The sequence below is a fragment of the Eurypyga helias genome, unplaced genomic scaffold (assembly GCF_000690775.1).
Source record: "Eurypyga helias isolate BGI_N326 unplaced genomic scaffold, ASM69077v1 scaffold31354, whole genome shotgun sequence".
Classification (NCBI taxonomy): domain Eukaryota; kingdom Metazoa; phylum Chordata; class Aves; order Eurypygiformes; family Eurypygidae; genus Eurypyga; species Eurypyga helias.
In genome coordinates this window covers 1-15,038 of record NW_010247418.1, presented here as the reverse complement: position 1 = coordinate 15,038, position 15,038 = coordinate 1, and the positions used below count along the sequence as shown (strand labels likewise).

The following is a 15,038-nucleotide window of genomic DNA, read 5'->3' as shown; positions in this document are numbered from 1 at the left end:
TCTCCTCAGACCTGTACTGCGTGGATGACAGCCTGCCATTCATCCTCAACATCTTCCTGGCCAACGTGTACGGGCTCTTAGGCATGCTGGTGATAATCACCTATGGCCTCCCCTGGATCGGTCTGGTCTTACTCCCTCTGGCTGCACTCTACTTCTCCATCCAGCGCTATTACCGGCGCACGTCCCGGGAGCTCAAGCGCCTTTACAGTCTCACCCTGTCACCCATTTACACTCACTTCTCGGAGACCCTCTCGGGACTGAGCACTATCAGAGCCATGCGAGCAACGCAGAGGTGGGTGAAAAGGAAGAGCAGCCAGCCAGACAGAGCTTTGGCTTTATAGACCAGGGCCTTCTGATGTACAGCTGGTTGTAGGGTGTCAGGAACGCCCCTGGTCTGGGGCAGCAGGAACGGAGGGTGAGTGGTGCGAACCTCTGTTGTGCGCCTGCCAGGTTTGAGTTGGAGAACCAGCAACGCCTGGAGCAGAACCAGCGCTGCCTCTTTGCCAGCAACACAGCGATGCAGTGGCTGGACATCCGCTTGCAGATGATTGGGGTTGCTGTGGTTACCGCTATTGCAGGAATTGCCATCATCCAGCACCAGAAGCAACTGGGAAATCCAGGTAAGTTGCCAAGGATTGTTCTATGCCCACCCCTAGGCTGTGGCCCAAGGGTTCCTCCTCTCCTAGCCCAGAGCTGCACTTCTTCCTACACTGGGGTAAGATCCAGAGCTCCTGCGCTCTATCCCTCTACAAGTCACACACAGTGTAGTGCTTCAGCTCCTGTCCCTCCACCTGTGTGTCCCCATCCTCAAGTGGTATCCCAGACACCAGAGTACTGACTTCTCCCTTGTTTCTTTATCCTGCCACCAAGATCCCAGCTCCTTTCCTGCCAGTAACATTCTTGCTTGTGCTTTTGTCCTTGCAGGACTTGTGGGCCTTGCGCTGTCATATGCACTGTCTGTCACAAACCTGCTCTCAGGCCTCATTTCCAGCTTCACTCTGACAGAGACCATGATGGTGAGTGTGGAGCGGACTGAGGAATACACCACAGACATTCCCACAGAGCCCCAGGATAAACTGGTCCAGGTAAAAGCTCAGATACGTTCTCAGGGACTGGCCTGTGCCTGGCTCTGTGCCCTGCACTTGCTTCCTGGGGGGATGACAGTGTTCCAGTGAATGGGTGGAGGGCCCTCACCCACAGACACTAGCTTGATTGCTCATCCTTTACCAACGCATCCCCTGGGGGAGATGAATCTCTGGCAAGAGTTGGTGAAGGCTGGAATGATGGGAAAGGGGTAGGAGAGTAGTGTGGGTGCTAGGCGCAAGCTGTGAGAGGAAAAACAACCCTAGAAGGGTGTTGGAGTTGGAGCTGGGCTGTGTGTGGGTCTGCACAGAAGCCAAGCCACCATCTGAAAGGATGGATGGGGCTTGGGCTGTGGGGAGGAGAGGCTGAAGATGGCAGCGGTTCACAGTCATACCCTGTCTCACCTGGGTGTGACTATCCCTCTTAGGTTGCCGCTGACTGGCCGAGCCAGGGGCTTGTGGAGTTCCAGCAAGTGGTCCTGGCCTACAGAGCAGGCTTGCCCAATGCACTTGATGGTGTGAGCTTCACCGTTTACCCCGGAGAGAAGGTGGGGATTGTGGGTCGCACAGGGTCTGGAAAATCCACCCTTTTCTTGGCCCTTTTCCGCATGCTGGAGCTGAAATCAGGCCGGATTCTCCTGGATGGTGTTGACAGCCAGCTGGTGGGCTTGGAGGAGCTGAGGTATGGAGGGCTGAGCAGAGTGGAGGGGCAGCCGGGGTGGGGCTGGAGGCTGAGACATGTCAGTGGTTGGATGCCCAAGTGAAGAGTGAGGACTTACTCTTGTGGCAACCTCTTGTCTGATTGTGGCAGCTTCTTATGCGTTGCTCTGTTTCTGAACAGCTGTGCTAAAGAAACCAGGCTGGGTATGTGACCCATGTCTCAGTGCCTCTAAGATGTGCATCAAACCAAGACACCCCACCCCAGAAAAAAAGAAAAGCCTTTTGCTTTTCTGCAGAATCCACCCCATGAGCCCTCAGCTCTTGTTTGCTTGCAGATCTCGGCTGGCCATCATCCCCCAGGATCCCTTTTTGTTCAGTGGCTCAATCCGAGAGAACCTGGACCCTCAGGGAAACAGGACAGATGCTGAACTCCACGAGGTGCTGGAGCAGTGCCACCTGCGGGATGCCGTTACTCAGATGGGTGAGTCTGAGCCCAGCGAGAAGCCGTTGGTCAGCCCTGGTACTGGGAGAGAAGAGAAGGCCTCAGCTCAGTCAGGGAGCTGAGGAAAAGGGGCCAGGCAGATACAATGGGAAATTGGTTAGGCGAGGCCACACTAGGATCAGGGTGGGAACAGGTCAGTGGGACCTGGTGGCATTCCCTGAGATACAATGGCAAGAGGCTGGCAGGTGATGGATTAGGTGATGGGATCTTGATGGCGAGACCGGGCCCCGGTGGGTGTTAGAGCAGAGCCTGAGAGAGAAGCCAGCCCCTAGTTCTGGGGGAGTGTGGTGACTGGTGAGCTTGACCCCTGCAGGTGGATTGGACAGTGAGCTGGGAGAGAGGGGAAAGAGCCTCTCCGTGGGACAGAGGCAGCTGGTGTGTCTGGCAAGAGCCCTCCTGACGCAGGCCAAGGTGAGTGCCCTGTCTCCATCGGGACAAGGGGAGGGTGAGCTGCTGATGGCTGTGTGGGGACAGCAGGGCGGAGCACTTGGGAGTTGGAGCTGCGATGGGAACAGATGTCCTGTGCTACCACCTTGGGTGGTCTCTAGGCGGGGATCGGGGTCTCCCCTGTGGTGCCTGGCAGCTGCCTTCACTCTGTCCCTGGCAGGTGCTCTGCATCGATGAGGCCACCGCCAGTGTGGACCAGAAGACAGACCAGCTGCTGCAGCAGACCATCCGTGAGCGTTTCGCTGACAAAACTGTGTTGACAATCGCTCACAGGTACGGACGAAGAGCACTCTGCGTGTGAAGTCATCCTGCCGCTCGCAGGAGGCGGTGGCTGCACCTGCCGTGCCTGGGCCTGAGCTGAGCAGGGAGGTCTTGGGGAGGAGGCTTTTCAAGTGCAGAGGGCTGGAACTTGCCTGTTTCCCTCTTCTGCTTCATTACCCCCTGGGTGCTGGGAACAAGTAGATATGATAACGTTGTACCCAGAAATGGGGGGCCAGCAAAGGGCAAAGTGCCGCATCATATGGCAGATGATTCTCCTGGGCACTGCCTGCTGCGGAGTGAATCCCACCTGGTGGTTCTGCATTTGGCCAGGAGCCACGGAGACCTGTCCTACAGCAAGGAGCGGTTTGGGGACCCGGCAGGAGCCGGTGTCTTTGGCTCAGTAGAGGGCACTGCAGGACAGCGAATGGCCTGGGAGGCAGGACGCTGTGGAGTTCTGTTTTCCAAAACCCCGAGTTTTGGTCCCAGCCTGCACCGGATGCCGGCAAGCTAGACACTGCCCAGGCAGGACAGGGCAACAGTGCTTGCCCCACAGGTGAGAGATCTACAGGAGCAGTAGATGGCTTCAGGGAGAGGGAGGAGGGAATACCGTGGATACTGTGAAGGAGTGGGTCAGAATTAGGCAGTGCTCTCTACCCAGGGTTTTCCCACTGTTGCCAAGTGGAGGAGAGCTCAGAGGAGGGTTATGCAAAGCACAAAGGTTACCACAAAAGTAAAAAGCAAATGAGCAGATGGCAGGGGCTGGTGTTGTGCTGCACAGCAGTGTGGGAGTGAGGGATGAAAGGCAGGTTGGGCTGGGCCTGGCAACTGAATCTAGTGGGTCTTGTTAAATACATCAGGTAGGAGGGAGGCAGGAAGGGTGTGAAGGGAGTGTGGTTCCTGCACTAGGGAGGTTATGCAGAAATAGAGTAGAAAGGTAAGGGCAGCATGGGCTGAGGTGTGTGTTTGTTTTGGGGGTGGGGCCACCTCTGATGGAGAAGCAGTTAGAGAGGAGAACCAGGAGAGGAAGGAGGAACAGAAGGCAAGGCAGCAAGACTGGATTAAGATGGATCCAGCCCCAGTTCCTCTAGGATGAAGGAAGTTGGGGGAGAGCAGTGAAGAAGGAGAGGTGGTGACAGGGTTGATTTGTACCCACGGTTCTTCCATGCCATTCACCTTCAGGTGAACCATTAATTGGATGGGTGAAATCTAGGACGGGAAGTGACTCAGTACTTGTTCTGTGCCATTCCAGGGCACTTCCAGTGCTTAGCCTGGCACTCTTCTGGGAATGAATGTGTAATCAGAGTCCTGAACCCCATAATGCTTTTACCTGCTCAAATCCTGCGCTGTGGCTTCCCTGTAACTTGCAGCTGGGAACAGGGCTGTAGTTTATCACTAACCAGTGCACGACTGTGCAAAGGCATTCCCGCTGCCCTGTCCTTCCTCGCAGGGCCAGGAGTTGCTGCCTGGCTAGCAGTCTGGGCAGCACTGGGCACATACACGTGCTGCGGCTGCTGCAGTTGGCGGTCTGGTAACTACAGATCCATCAGTGGCGGCAGCATAAGCAAAGATGCCAGACAGCTGAGGAACGGCAGCGGAGGCATGAGTCCGTTTCTGCTGCCCTTGGGAAGTGGCAGGTGAGGGAAACGTAGAAGCAAACAGCAGCAGCTCAGTAACTCTCCCGTGGGAACAGAGACATCTTGTGCAACCCCAGAATCAGGTGTGCCCTGAGCGCTCCCTCCACAGAGCTTCCCTGTGTGTGCCTGCTGCCCTGCCGTGCCCAGCAACCGTCAGGCATCGCTGTGCTCTCCGAAGAGGTGATGCGCTTCAGCGGTGTGCGGAGGCGCTCCGGGGAGCGGGACTGCAGCGTGTCCCTGAGTGCACAGGGAGAATGTCCCTGCAGATCCTGGTGCTGGGCGTGCCTTGGGCTACCCCTTGGCAGCAGGAGAAGCAGTACCCAGGGTTTTTCCTCAGGTCCACCAACGTGCATCCTGGCATTTTCCGTCCACAGGCTGAACACCATCTTGGACTCGGACCGTGTGCTGGTGATGCAAGCTGGGAGAGTGGCAGAGCTGGATTCACCCACCCGCCTAAGCCAGAGGGATGGCTCCTTGTTCCAGCGCCTCCTGCACAGCGGGCAGCAGTGACCTCCCTCCCGGGCTGAGCCCAGACAGCTCTCCTGGCTCTGTGGCTGAGGAAAAGAGGAAAGCCAGACACCAGTGCTGTCCCTGTAGGCCCAGGGAAGGGATTATTCCTGCCTGCAGGCAGCAAATGTGTGTCCCTGGGGACGAGAGCATGGCACTGTGGCCCTTCCTTCAGCACGGAAGATGAGACCCGGTGTTTAGGGCCATGCAAGCCTGGCTGGTGGGCTACTGCTCCCCCCATGGCTCCCCTCTGAGATTAGAGAGGGCTTTTCTGCTCCCTGAAGGATCAGTGACTCCTAGGCTGAGAATGTCTCACACGTGCAATTTAAAATAAAGTGGAAACATCCTTGTGAAGCTCTTGTTATCCAGATTCCTGCCCCCTTGCCCTCTCCCAGACTCCCTTGTGAGACACAGGAGTGGTGCCCTTTCTGTACAAATGCAGCCCTACCCGCTCCCTACTTCTTTTGGGGGGTGCTGACCTTCCCAAGCCCAGAAGGTTGCACCCAAGGACCTGGCTGCTCCTCCTCCAGTTCACAGTGGAGAAAGCCTTCCCCTCAAGGGCCAGAATGTGATTCCATTAAAGGCCTTGAAGGCGAGCTTATTCCAAGACCACTTTTCCAAGGGAAACTCCCTATCCCTCCTGCCCTCCTCCCAGCTGCAGAAACCCACGGCTGCTTTCAGGTTTATGATCAGATTGCTCTTCCTGTCACAAGCCTTGGGCTCAGTCGGGGGGTTTCCCCTTCTCCCCATCACTGAGGCAACACCTAGCAGGTACACGCTGTCCTTTCCCTGGGAGGGAGGGAACCATCTCCACCCCTGCAGCCAGAGCGTGGCGCGGGACAACCCCTGTGCCACAACCTGGGTTTGCATTCTTGAGGGAAGCGATGGGGACGCTCGTCCAGAACGAGTAGCTGAGCGACCTGATCTAACTGGACCTGCTGACAGCAGGAGGTTGGCATTCAGACGTCCCTTCCAACCTGAACTATTTTACAATTCTCTGATACGCTGTTTCTGGGCTTGTCTCTGTTTTATTTGATAAAGGTACATCATCCATCCATGTATTAAAAAAATAATCTTTCTGATGAAGCCCCAGTCCCCTCTCCCAGGTCTCCCTCCTGGCTGAGTGCTCGCTCCTCTGGTCGCTCTTGTCGCACCATTTTGAACCTGGCTCTGCAGCCCTACAGGCACGGAAAACTCTGGCGGAGAGACGCTGGTGGCTGCACGCCGGACCAGCGAGGCAGGACCAGGAGCAGACCAAAGGCTAAGTGACCTGGGTGTCTGCTGCCTCTTCGCCATGCGTCAGCGATGGTGGAGAAGGCAGGGCCATATCTGCTTCCTGTGGTCCTCCCAGGCTGTCCTCACATCCATCACGGGCAGCTCAGCCTTTGTTGTGTCAGGAAACATGGTAAGCGCTGATTTGAGGTCAGTGCCATCTGCCTGCTTTGGAGTGACTGGGAAGGGAAAGGAGATCTGGAGCTCGTATTGCTCCTGAACCCGCCGCAGCACGTCTCCAGCCTTGTCCATCCCCAGTTTCCCCTCTGAGGGCATGTGAGAAGGACCAGCTCAGGCCCAGAGGACCCCAGAGGGGAGCAGGCCATGCTCCTCCTCGTCAGCAAATGGTGAGGCAGAAGTGCATGCTGAAGAGGGGAAGGAGCTTGGTCATTTGTGGCCAGACTAGAAAGGACGGCTTGGTAAGCATGGGGACCCCTGGATCATCAGGAGGAAAGTACGGAACGTGTGTGTAACCCCAAGTCTGACAGCATGAGGAGGGAGCATCACCCAGGGCAGAAGGGCAGACCCCAAGTGACCTCCAGAGTGTCTCTGAACTGGCCCACAGCACCACAAGGCCAGGGAGCAAGCGTGTTTGCTCACTCCCCAGGGACATGGCATCCGGAATGACAGCCTCGAGAAAGAGCTGGGAGCCACCCCATCCAGTACTGAGGAGGGAGGCCCACGCAGCCACGACCATCCCAAAGGACCCAGAAGAAACATCCCAACGCTGGCGGAAACGAGGACAAAGCCCCTTCCAGTAGTCACAGAGAGGGGTTACGCAGAGCCTGGCAGAATCTGGGCTTGCAGGAAGGCCGTGCCCGCCTCCAGCACTACCCGTCCTGTTTCTGAGAGCCCAGGTCGGACGATACCGGCACTGTGTGGGGTCCGCCAGCGGCACGTCGCCGCTCCCTGCAGGGCTGGCTTGACGCAGCCCTGCTTGCAGAGGCCTGTGGGTGCCAGCTGCGCCGCCCGGGCAGGAGACAGCTCAGACCCAGGCGGGGCCATCACTCCAGTGCTTGACACCCAGGCGTTCCGTTGACACGTTCGCTGCCCCGAGAGCCCTTCCCCGCCGCCCAGCTTGTGCCGGCGCAGCTCCCCAGGGTGCAGTTCGATGGCTTTGCCTGCCGAGGCCCGGCTCGGAGTCCTCGCAGCTCACAGCTCTGTCGTCTTCCTGGGCTCGATCAGGACAGTGTTGAGCATGCCCACCTGGCACTCCTGGTCTTGGAGCTTCCTCGCAGCCTGTGAGGGGCTTTGGCACCAGTTCGACCGCTGACGGCCCCTCTGCCAGTTCCTCAGCATTAGCAGGACGGTGATGAGGACCAGCACCGCTGTCAGCACCCCGAACACCAGCACTGTCACCAGCTGGGCTTCGCTCAGCCCCGAGTCCCTTTGGGTCACCACCTCCTTCACAGAGATTTTCAATAACCCTCCCCCCGGCTCTTTCTCACTGTGGTTGGCCACACGCCGACCCGTGACCACGGTCCTGACAGGCTCTGGCTGCGTCACTCCCGGCATCTCACTGGTGGTACTTTTAACCATGCCGGTGTTCTCATGGTTCTCAGGGTGGTAGGGGGAAGCCCAAGTGGGCTCGGGGACAGCAGTCTCACAAGTTTTGCCAGTAAAACGGTCGGGGCACAAGCAGTCATAGTCGTTGATGCGGTCGTAGCACTTCGCCCCGTTTTTGCAGGGCTGGCTGGCGCAGTCGTTGATGTTGATGGTGCAGAAACGCCCTTCGAAGCCCACCTGACACTGGCAGGAGAAGCGGTTGATTCCGTCATGGCAGGTGGCACCATTGGCACAGGGACGCATCAGGCAGTCGTCCACATCGTTCTCACAGAGAGCCCCCACGAAGCCAGCGAGGCACCGGCAAGTGAAGTTGCTGGCGAAGCCGTTCTCATCTTGACACTGCCCCCCGTTCTTGCACGGAGACCTGTGTGGAGAAAACAAGGACAGGTCATGGCACTGGAGGGCAAGCAGCTTCTCCCACTCCACGGAGGAAAACACACAGGGCGGATCATGTGGCCAGTGGTTCTGGTGCTGGCTCTCTCCTTGGGGGCAGCTATTCTCAAGGAGAAGACTGGGTAGGAGTTTCCACCTCCCGGAGTGAGAGGTGGTGGGACCTCCCAAAAAGCAGTGGCTGTGCCTAGGCCCACCACCCACGAGGTAGGGTCTTCGGCCAGGTGACCTGAAGGGGAAATGTGCCCTCCTGATGTTTCCCAAAGGCATGACGGGTGTCAGCTCATCACGCCTACAGCGGCTAGGGACAGGAATCGGTTCAGATCGCAACACAGACCTGGCAGGATCATGCAGTGCACTCAGCTGAACCAAAGCCAGGGATGGCTTTTGGCTTAACTCCATTAGCACGTGGAAATCCACAGATAAAAAGCCAAGGTGGGCCACTGCTTGGCAGTGTGTGACCCAGAGCTAATGCCGTCTGTAATCTCGCTGCCTCCACTGCCCTGCCTCACCCTGCCTTCTCGCATGGCCCCGTCTTCATCTCACAGTCCTTCCCGTGGAAGCCTTCTGGACACAGGCAGGAATATTCCCCGTCTCGATCGTAGATGCATTGAGCCCCGTTCTGGCATGGGGACTGGTGTTCGCAGATGTGGATGTCTGGGGAGAAAGAAAAAAGGTGGGAATTAATGAGAAGTGAGGGGCAATGTGGCCAATTTAGTTCAAACACAGCCTGTCAAACCCGGGGTGGGGGACGGAGAAATGGCAGGAGCTTCTCTCGCCTCCCCTCCCACAGGCACCTGCAGCAATAGGAGCGCAGTGCCTGCACGGTGCCTCCCAGCTACAGCCTGCAAAATACAGTCTTAGGGGTGCAGAAAAAGCGAATCATCCTGCAAACCTGCATGACGTGAAGATGCTGTGCATGCCATCTGGCTGGCCAGTGTGGACCCCCTGCCACAGAGGAGCCTCTGAGGCTGGAGGAAAGTCCACCAGCCACCTGCCAAAGGCAGAAAGCCCCAGGGGAAGTAGGAGGTGCTGCCTGGAGCCCGGCCATGGCGTGGGAAAGGCAATGAGTTCATCTGCTCCATTTCCTGAGGCTAGCCGGTGTCGCAGCAACTCGTGCAGTGCAGCCAGGGAGCGGGTGCTGGCAGCCTGACCCCTTCTCCAGGAAGGGGATGGTCCCAGCTGCAGCAGCCAGTCAACATCCCCTCTCCAGGGTAGCCCAAGCGGCATCACCTGGGTGGCTTCTGGCTATGCCAGCTCAGCCGTCCATGCAGGCTGTGCTGGGCTTCTGCCCTCAGCACCAGGGGCTGGGATGTCCAGCCCACGACTCACCTTTGTCACAGAACTTGCCGGCCCAGCCAGGGTGACAGATGCATTGCCACGGCTGGTGGCACGTCCCGTGGAGACACCCCGGCATGCGCACGCACTCCTCGCAGTACTCGCCCTCCCAGCCTGGGTCACACCTGCAGGAGGACAGGGCATGGCAGCGTGATAGAACCTGCACAGGGGCCGCGGAAAAGCTTGCTGCTTGCCGGGCAGGGTTCCCGCAGATACGGCGGCGCTGGGAAACCCTCCCAAAGCCTCCCATGGACCTGCTGGCTCCCTCCTCCAGGACATCTGTAGTGGCATCTCATCTTTCCAAGGAAGCAAGCGGGCAGAGCAGGTGCAGACTCACCCTCTGAAGCCAGGGAGGGTGAGGGAAAAACAGAAGTCAGCAGCTTTTAGTGCCCACATCACACTGCTGTGCTCCAGCTGACCGCTCTGTATATGCCACTGCATTAGCTCAGCAATTCCTGCACCTCCCTCATCACGAAGCCAGTCTGGTGGAAAAAGTCCCACCCCTAACCTTGAACTCCCTGAGGGAATCACAGAATCATAGAATGGTTTGGGTTGGAAGGGACCTTAAAGAGACATGAGGCCCCCGAGGCCCATGTTTTCACTGCACCCCTTTGCATTATAAGGTGTGTCACTTTTTGTCCCAAGTGCACCATAATCCAGCTGCAAAACCTTTCTTGCTGTGGCTGGTGTGTGGAATAGACTTCTCAGACAGCTCACAAGGGCAATGTGATGGGAAAAGCCGCAGCACACAACAAGCCCTCTAGCCCCAGAAGCGCGGGGCAGTGGTGATGGCTAAGTGAAGCCAAGCCACGTTGCTCCAGTGGCTTCCCTCAGACCTGCCAGCTCCAAAGGGGAAAGCAAGCGATAACAAGACGAGAGCTGAGTGGAGGTGGCACCAGCCACAACAAAAGCTATACTGAAAGCAGCACGAAATTAAACTTCACGAAACACTGTGGTGTCTAGAGCGAGCAAGGGGGCTCACTTCAGCGACGTGTGCAGCAACAGCAGCTTGGCCAGGCCAGTCCAAGGCGGCGCTCACACCTGGACTGGCCATCGTCGCTGCAGCGTGTTCCAAAGAGATGAGGAAAATGGTTAAAACAATAAGTATACATGCTATTAAGAGGCTTTTTGATGGGAATGGAAGTGATACCATGTGCCTGATAGACTCTGGAGAAATGCATTTATACCTAGACAGGCATGAGCTTACAAAGGGCTGTGGGTATCCCTACCTCCCAGTACCCACAGGGAGCAGGTGCCGTCAACCCTTCCCCTTCTCTAAAAGCCAGACGGCCAACCTAAAACTTGCCAGGGAGGGGCCAGGTGAGCAGCCAAATCTCCCTGAGTTTGGGATGATTTCTACAGGTTCTTCAGCCAAGCTGCTGAAGGGTTCAGCAAATGTTCTGGAGGCCTGAAATCTGGAGCAGCAACCCATGTGTGCTTCCACTGGAAAAAACTGTAGCTGAGCCACCCGCAGCATGGAGAAGTGTGGCATCTCTGGCCAGAGCTTCACAGCATCGACCTCCCCCAACCAGCCACGGCCACCAAAAGGGCTCAGGGAGTAGCGAGGTCTTTGCAGCTGCAGCTGGGGACCCAGCAAAACCAGAGCTGGACACTCCCTGATGCAGCGGATAGCGTGGTCATGGCCATGTGCTGTGCAGATGTCCTGGCCCCCAGGTCCTGGCCAGCACGGCCGGGCCACATCTGCTCCATCAGGTGAGGACAAGTGGCCCAGGCATGGTGTGACACGAGGGGCTGTGCCGCGAAAGGGGGCTGAGCGTGCCCCAGCCAGGAGAACGCGCAGTGCTGGGCAGCCTGTCCCCTTGCAAGCACAGGTGTCTGGGCCAGCCTGAAGCAGCCTGCTCCTCCCAGGGCTGCCCTGCAGGATGGAGGCTCCGGGTGGCCCTACAGTGGGATGAGAGGCAGTGGCAACCCAGGGCAGCCACGTGGTTGCTTCGCAGGCTGAAGTGCAGCGTCAGGCTCTGAGCTTTGCCCCTGCAGGATCTGGGCACAAGCTGGAGCTGGGATGCCAGGGATCATGCACACGCTTCTGCTGCAGCAGCCCCCAGCTTGCTGATGAGCCCCTTATGAAAACACCTGAACACTGCCACCACAGCCCAGGCTTCTGCGAGAGGACCCCTGACACCCTCGTTTACGTGCATGCTGGCAGCATTTCTATTCCACACTCCCAGGGAGAGCATCCCCATCTTAACCAGTAAGGAGGCCAAGGAAGCTGGTCGATCCCTAAGCCTGCCCTGATGACTTTTCCCATTGTATCTGAGCCTGAAGGCTTCCTCCCATCACTCGGGCATGGCCGGGCTGTCCTAAGCTCCCATCTAGACAAAAAGAGCTCAGCAGAATGACATCAGTCAGCGTGGGGATCAGGGAGGACCCTGGAAGCACTGGTGAAAAGGCTGGAGGGGACCAGCAGGTGGTTGAGGGATCAAACTCTCCCACTCGAGAGTGTGTCAGGTAAAAAGAGCTGTTGTCGATTCTAGATGTGGGTAAGTGGAGCAGGAGGCCCTTAAACTCAGGGCAGGGGTGTAGGCCCTGGGGACACAGCATCAGGGGAGGGAAAGCAGTTACAGTCAGGGGAGGCAGGAGTGGAGAGCCAAGGACAAGCCGTACCTGCATTTCCCATCCTGGTCACAGCAGCCATGGGCGAGATTACAGCGCTCGCTGCAGTCATCACCTACAAGGCAGGAGACGGGTTGAGTTGTGTTAAGCAGAGACCATAGATGACTCCAGATCTGCCCATGGCCCTGTTGGCTCACAGCTTTTTTTAACTTCCTAGGCACTCAGCTTGCCCTTCCCCAGAGCTTGGAGGTAGGGGACCTTCATCCCAGCGGCTGGATGCCACACGAGAGAGGAGGATTTCAGTCACCCAAGCAGCAATAACACAGCCTTTACGGAGAAGTGGGAACCTCGTTCAAAACGACCTGGTCTCTGATCAACTTCCTCACCTTCCCTCTGCTGCCTCCCTTAGACTTTGGGCCCTTCTGGGCAAGAGCTGGGGTTGCCCACACATTAAGGCAACCTGTGTAATAGGGCCTGACCCACTTGGAATCTTGGTCATGCAGCAAGGATGGTGGGAAAGCTCAGAGTCAGGCACTGCGTGGGGCACAAAGGGACTGAGGATGGAAAAGAATGGCTCCTCTTTATCTCCCAGGATGTCCCCATCCCCAGGGACAGCTCTTGGCACAGAGCAGTCTGGTCAAGGCTCCTGCTCTCCACCAGCACTCCCCCTCCGGCACTGAGAGGCAGGACTGGGCATTGCATGGGGCCAGGTATCCAGTTCTGTTTATTTATTTAAAAGCAACAGAAGCTGTAACTGAGCCATGGCCTTGCCATGCCACTTCTCATCCTCCTCTTGGCACTGGCCTTCTTTCTCCATCCAGGTGTCCCTTTACATTTCTACCTTTCCACCTAATTCGTTGCTTATCCAGAGCAGGAGTAGAGCAAACTAATCTTTGGGAAGGGATTTTGTCTTATGGAATCCAGGATTAGCCATTCAGTTTGGGCATCTTTCCCACTTGCCCTGCCTCTTCAAGGAGGCTCATTCAGGGATCCATTCACCCTAACTGTGAGGGACAGAGCAGCAGGACCTCTCACTGCTGGTCGGCTCAGGCACTGCCAGTCCATGGCCACCAAAGCAGGGGTCCCTACAGTTGCCACCAGTCACACCTCAGGTGCCAGATGGCTGAGCAGCATTTTCTGGTCTTCCAGGCCAGGTCAACTCAATTTTGCATGGAGAACTGAGGAGACTTCAGCAATGCCAAGGATAGGTTTGGAAAGAGGGATATAAGAAAGTAGGCTACATGCCTACAGGGACTCACCTTGAGCAAGCTGGTGATGGGCCAAGAGGATCCAAACCAAGGACATGAGCTGGAGACAGAAGCTCCTGAGCATGGTCAGTGTGGCCCCACCGAGATGAACACCTGCAGAAAGAAAAAGAGTAAGCTCAGAAAAATCCCCTGGCTGACACCACAGCTTCACTTCACGCATCCCTTCCTCTCTGCTACCTGGCAGTTTGTTGTTGAAACATCCAGTTTTGTACGGACTTGTCACCGCACTCCTCTCTGTCCTTCCAGGCTCTTTCCTCTAAGGCAACGTTGGAGCACTAAGAATCAAAACGCCTTTTAAAATGCACGTACGGGAGAACTGAGTGCGCACACGCGATCCTGAGCATGTAATAGCTCAGGCTGCGACTTTGCACCTTGGAGCACCTGCCCCCGCTAGCTGCTGTCAAGAGAGCAGAAGCCTCCAGAATACCAGCCTCACTGTGGGGACCGTGTTCAAAAGAATGGATGGGCTGAGTCTTTTCTACAGCACCCAGGCTTTGCAAGGCCTTCAGGAGGGCAAGGAGTCGAGTAGATTGAGCAGGTGCTGAACAGCAGCCCTATTTTCCAGGCAAGGGAAGCGATAGGCAGTAGTCCCGTGCGGCAGTCCCGGGTAGGAAAAGCAAACACACCTCTCGCTCGGTGCGGACCTTTCCCTCGGCTGTCCTGCAGAGAGCCCCGTCTGCCCAGGGTTCCTGCACCCATCCACTTTCCGACTGCCTCCTGCCCTCTTGAAGTAACGTTAAACACCTTCCAAAAAAGCTTCATTCCCTCCCAGCCTTCTGGGGTTGTTAAGGGCAGGAAACTCGAGGGTGATATCATAAATGTATTACTATAATGAGATGGGAGGGGTTAAACGGTTCTGCTAGGAGAGCGGTGAAGGTATGGAGCAGACTCCATCCAGCTGCGTGGGTGTGATGGGCAGGGGCCATTCCACTTTCAACTCGACTCTTCAGCTCAGGAAGGTTGTGTTGGGTCAAGATTTGCATCAAAGACTTCTGAGGTGGGGAGAGAAGTCCTCCCACCCACCCACAAGTACACATGCATTGCCGGAAGAGGGTCCCTGCTAAGGGCTCTGCCTGCTTGGACCAGGCAAGATAGCCCACCGAAAGCAAGGGTGCTGCTCGAAGCATCTCTCCAGCAAACAAACCATCGCCTACGAGGGATGCAGCATTTTCCAAGGGGCCACAGGATGTTATCATCCCCACCCCAGCCAAATCCCAGCACGGACCACCACATCCTCCATCCCCACCGTCCCCTTGTCACCACGCATGCAGGACCCTCCTGTGCCTCCTGCCCCGGAACGCTGGGCAGCATTGAACGGCTGCGGCGTTTCAGGAGAGGGTGAAGCGGTTCCTACAAAACTTATAAAATTATTTGGGGCTGCGCAGTTGGTATCCCATTCCTCCAGGGCTGTGGGGAGCTCAACCTCTGACCACGTCATTGCAGAGGTCGTTTCCCCACGGCTCCCCACAGCCCCCTCACTCGAGGTGCAGCCTCTCAGACCTCTTGGCGTAGCCGCCCCACGGGGGCTGCTCCCCGC

General features: G+C 57.0%; 2 protein-coding genes across 2 annotated transcripts in view; one reads left to right on the top strand and one right to left on the bottom strand.

Annotated features, from left to right (window-relative positions):
• The window catches only part of ABCC10 (ATP-binding cassette, sub-family C (CFTR/MRP), member 10), a 15,791-nt gene extending 10,653 nt beyond the window's left edge, over window positions 1-5,138 (top strand). The window contains exons 15-22 of the mRNA XM_010150724.1: window positions 1-292; window positions 451-620; window positions 925-1,085; window positions 1,511-1,764; window positions 2,078-2,223; window positions 2,558-2,655; window positions 2,852-2,964; window positions 4,961-5,138. The exon at window positions 1-292 is cut by the window's left edge and continues 2 nt beyond it. Coding sequence (XP_010149026.1) covers window positions 1-292; window positions 451-620; window positions 925-1,085; window positions 1,511-1,764; window positions 2,078-2,223; window positions 2,558-2,655; window positions 2,852-2,964; window positions 4,961-5,096 — 1,370 coding nt within the window. The 3' untranslated portion in view covers window positions 5,097-5,138. The remainder of the gene's footprint in view (window positions 293-450; window positions 621-924; window positions 1,086-1,510; window positions 1,765-2,077; window positions 2,224-2,557; window positions 2,656-2,851; window positions 2,965-4,960) is intronic.
• A 2,379-nt stretch (window positions 5,139-7,517) lies between these two features.
• On the bottom strand, window positions 7,518-13,565 carry DLK2 (delta-like 2 homolog (Drosophila)). The gene is made up of 5 exons (XM_010150722.1): window positions 13,493-13,565; window positions 12,285-12,348; window positions 9,654-9,784; window positions 8,834-8,978; window positions 7,518-8,295 (listed from the first exon to the last, which is right to left on the bottom strand). Exons 1-5 carry the CDS (start codon window positions 13,563-13,565, stop codon window positions 7,518-7,520), a joined length of 1,191 nt encoding a protein of 396 aa, XP_010149024.1.
• Window positions 13,566-15,038: the final 1,473 nt, after the last annotated feature.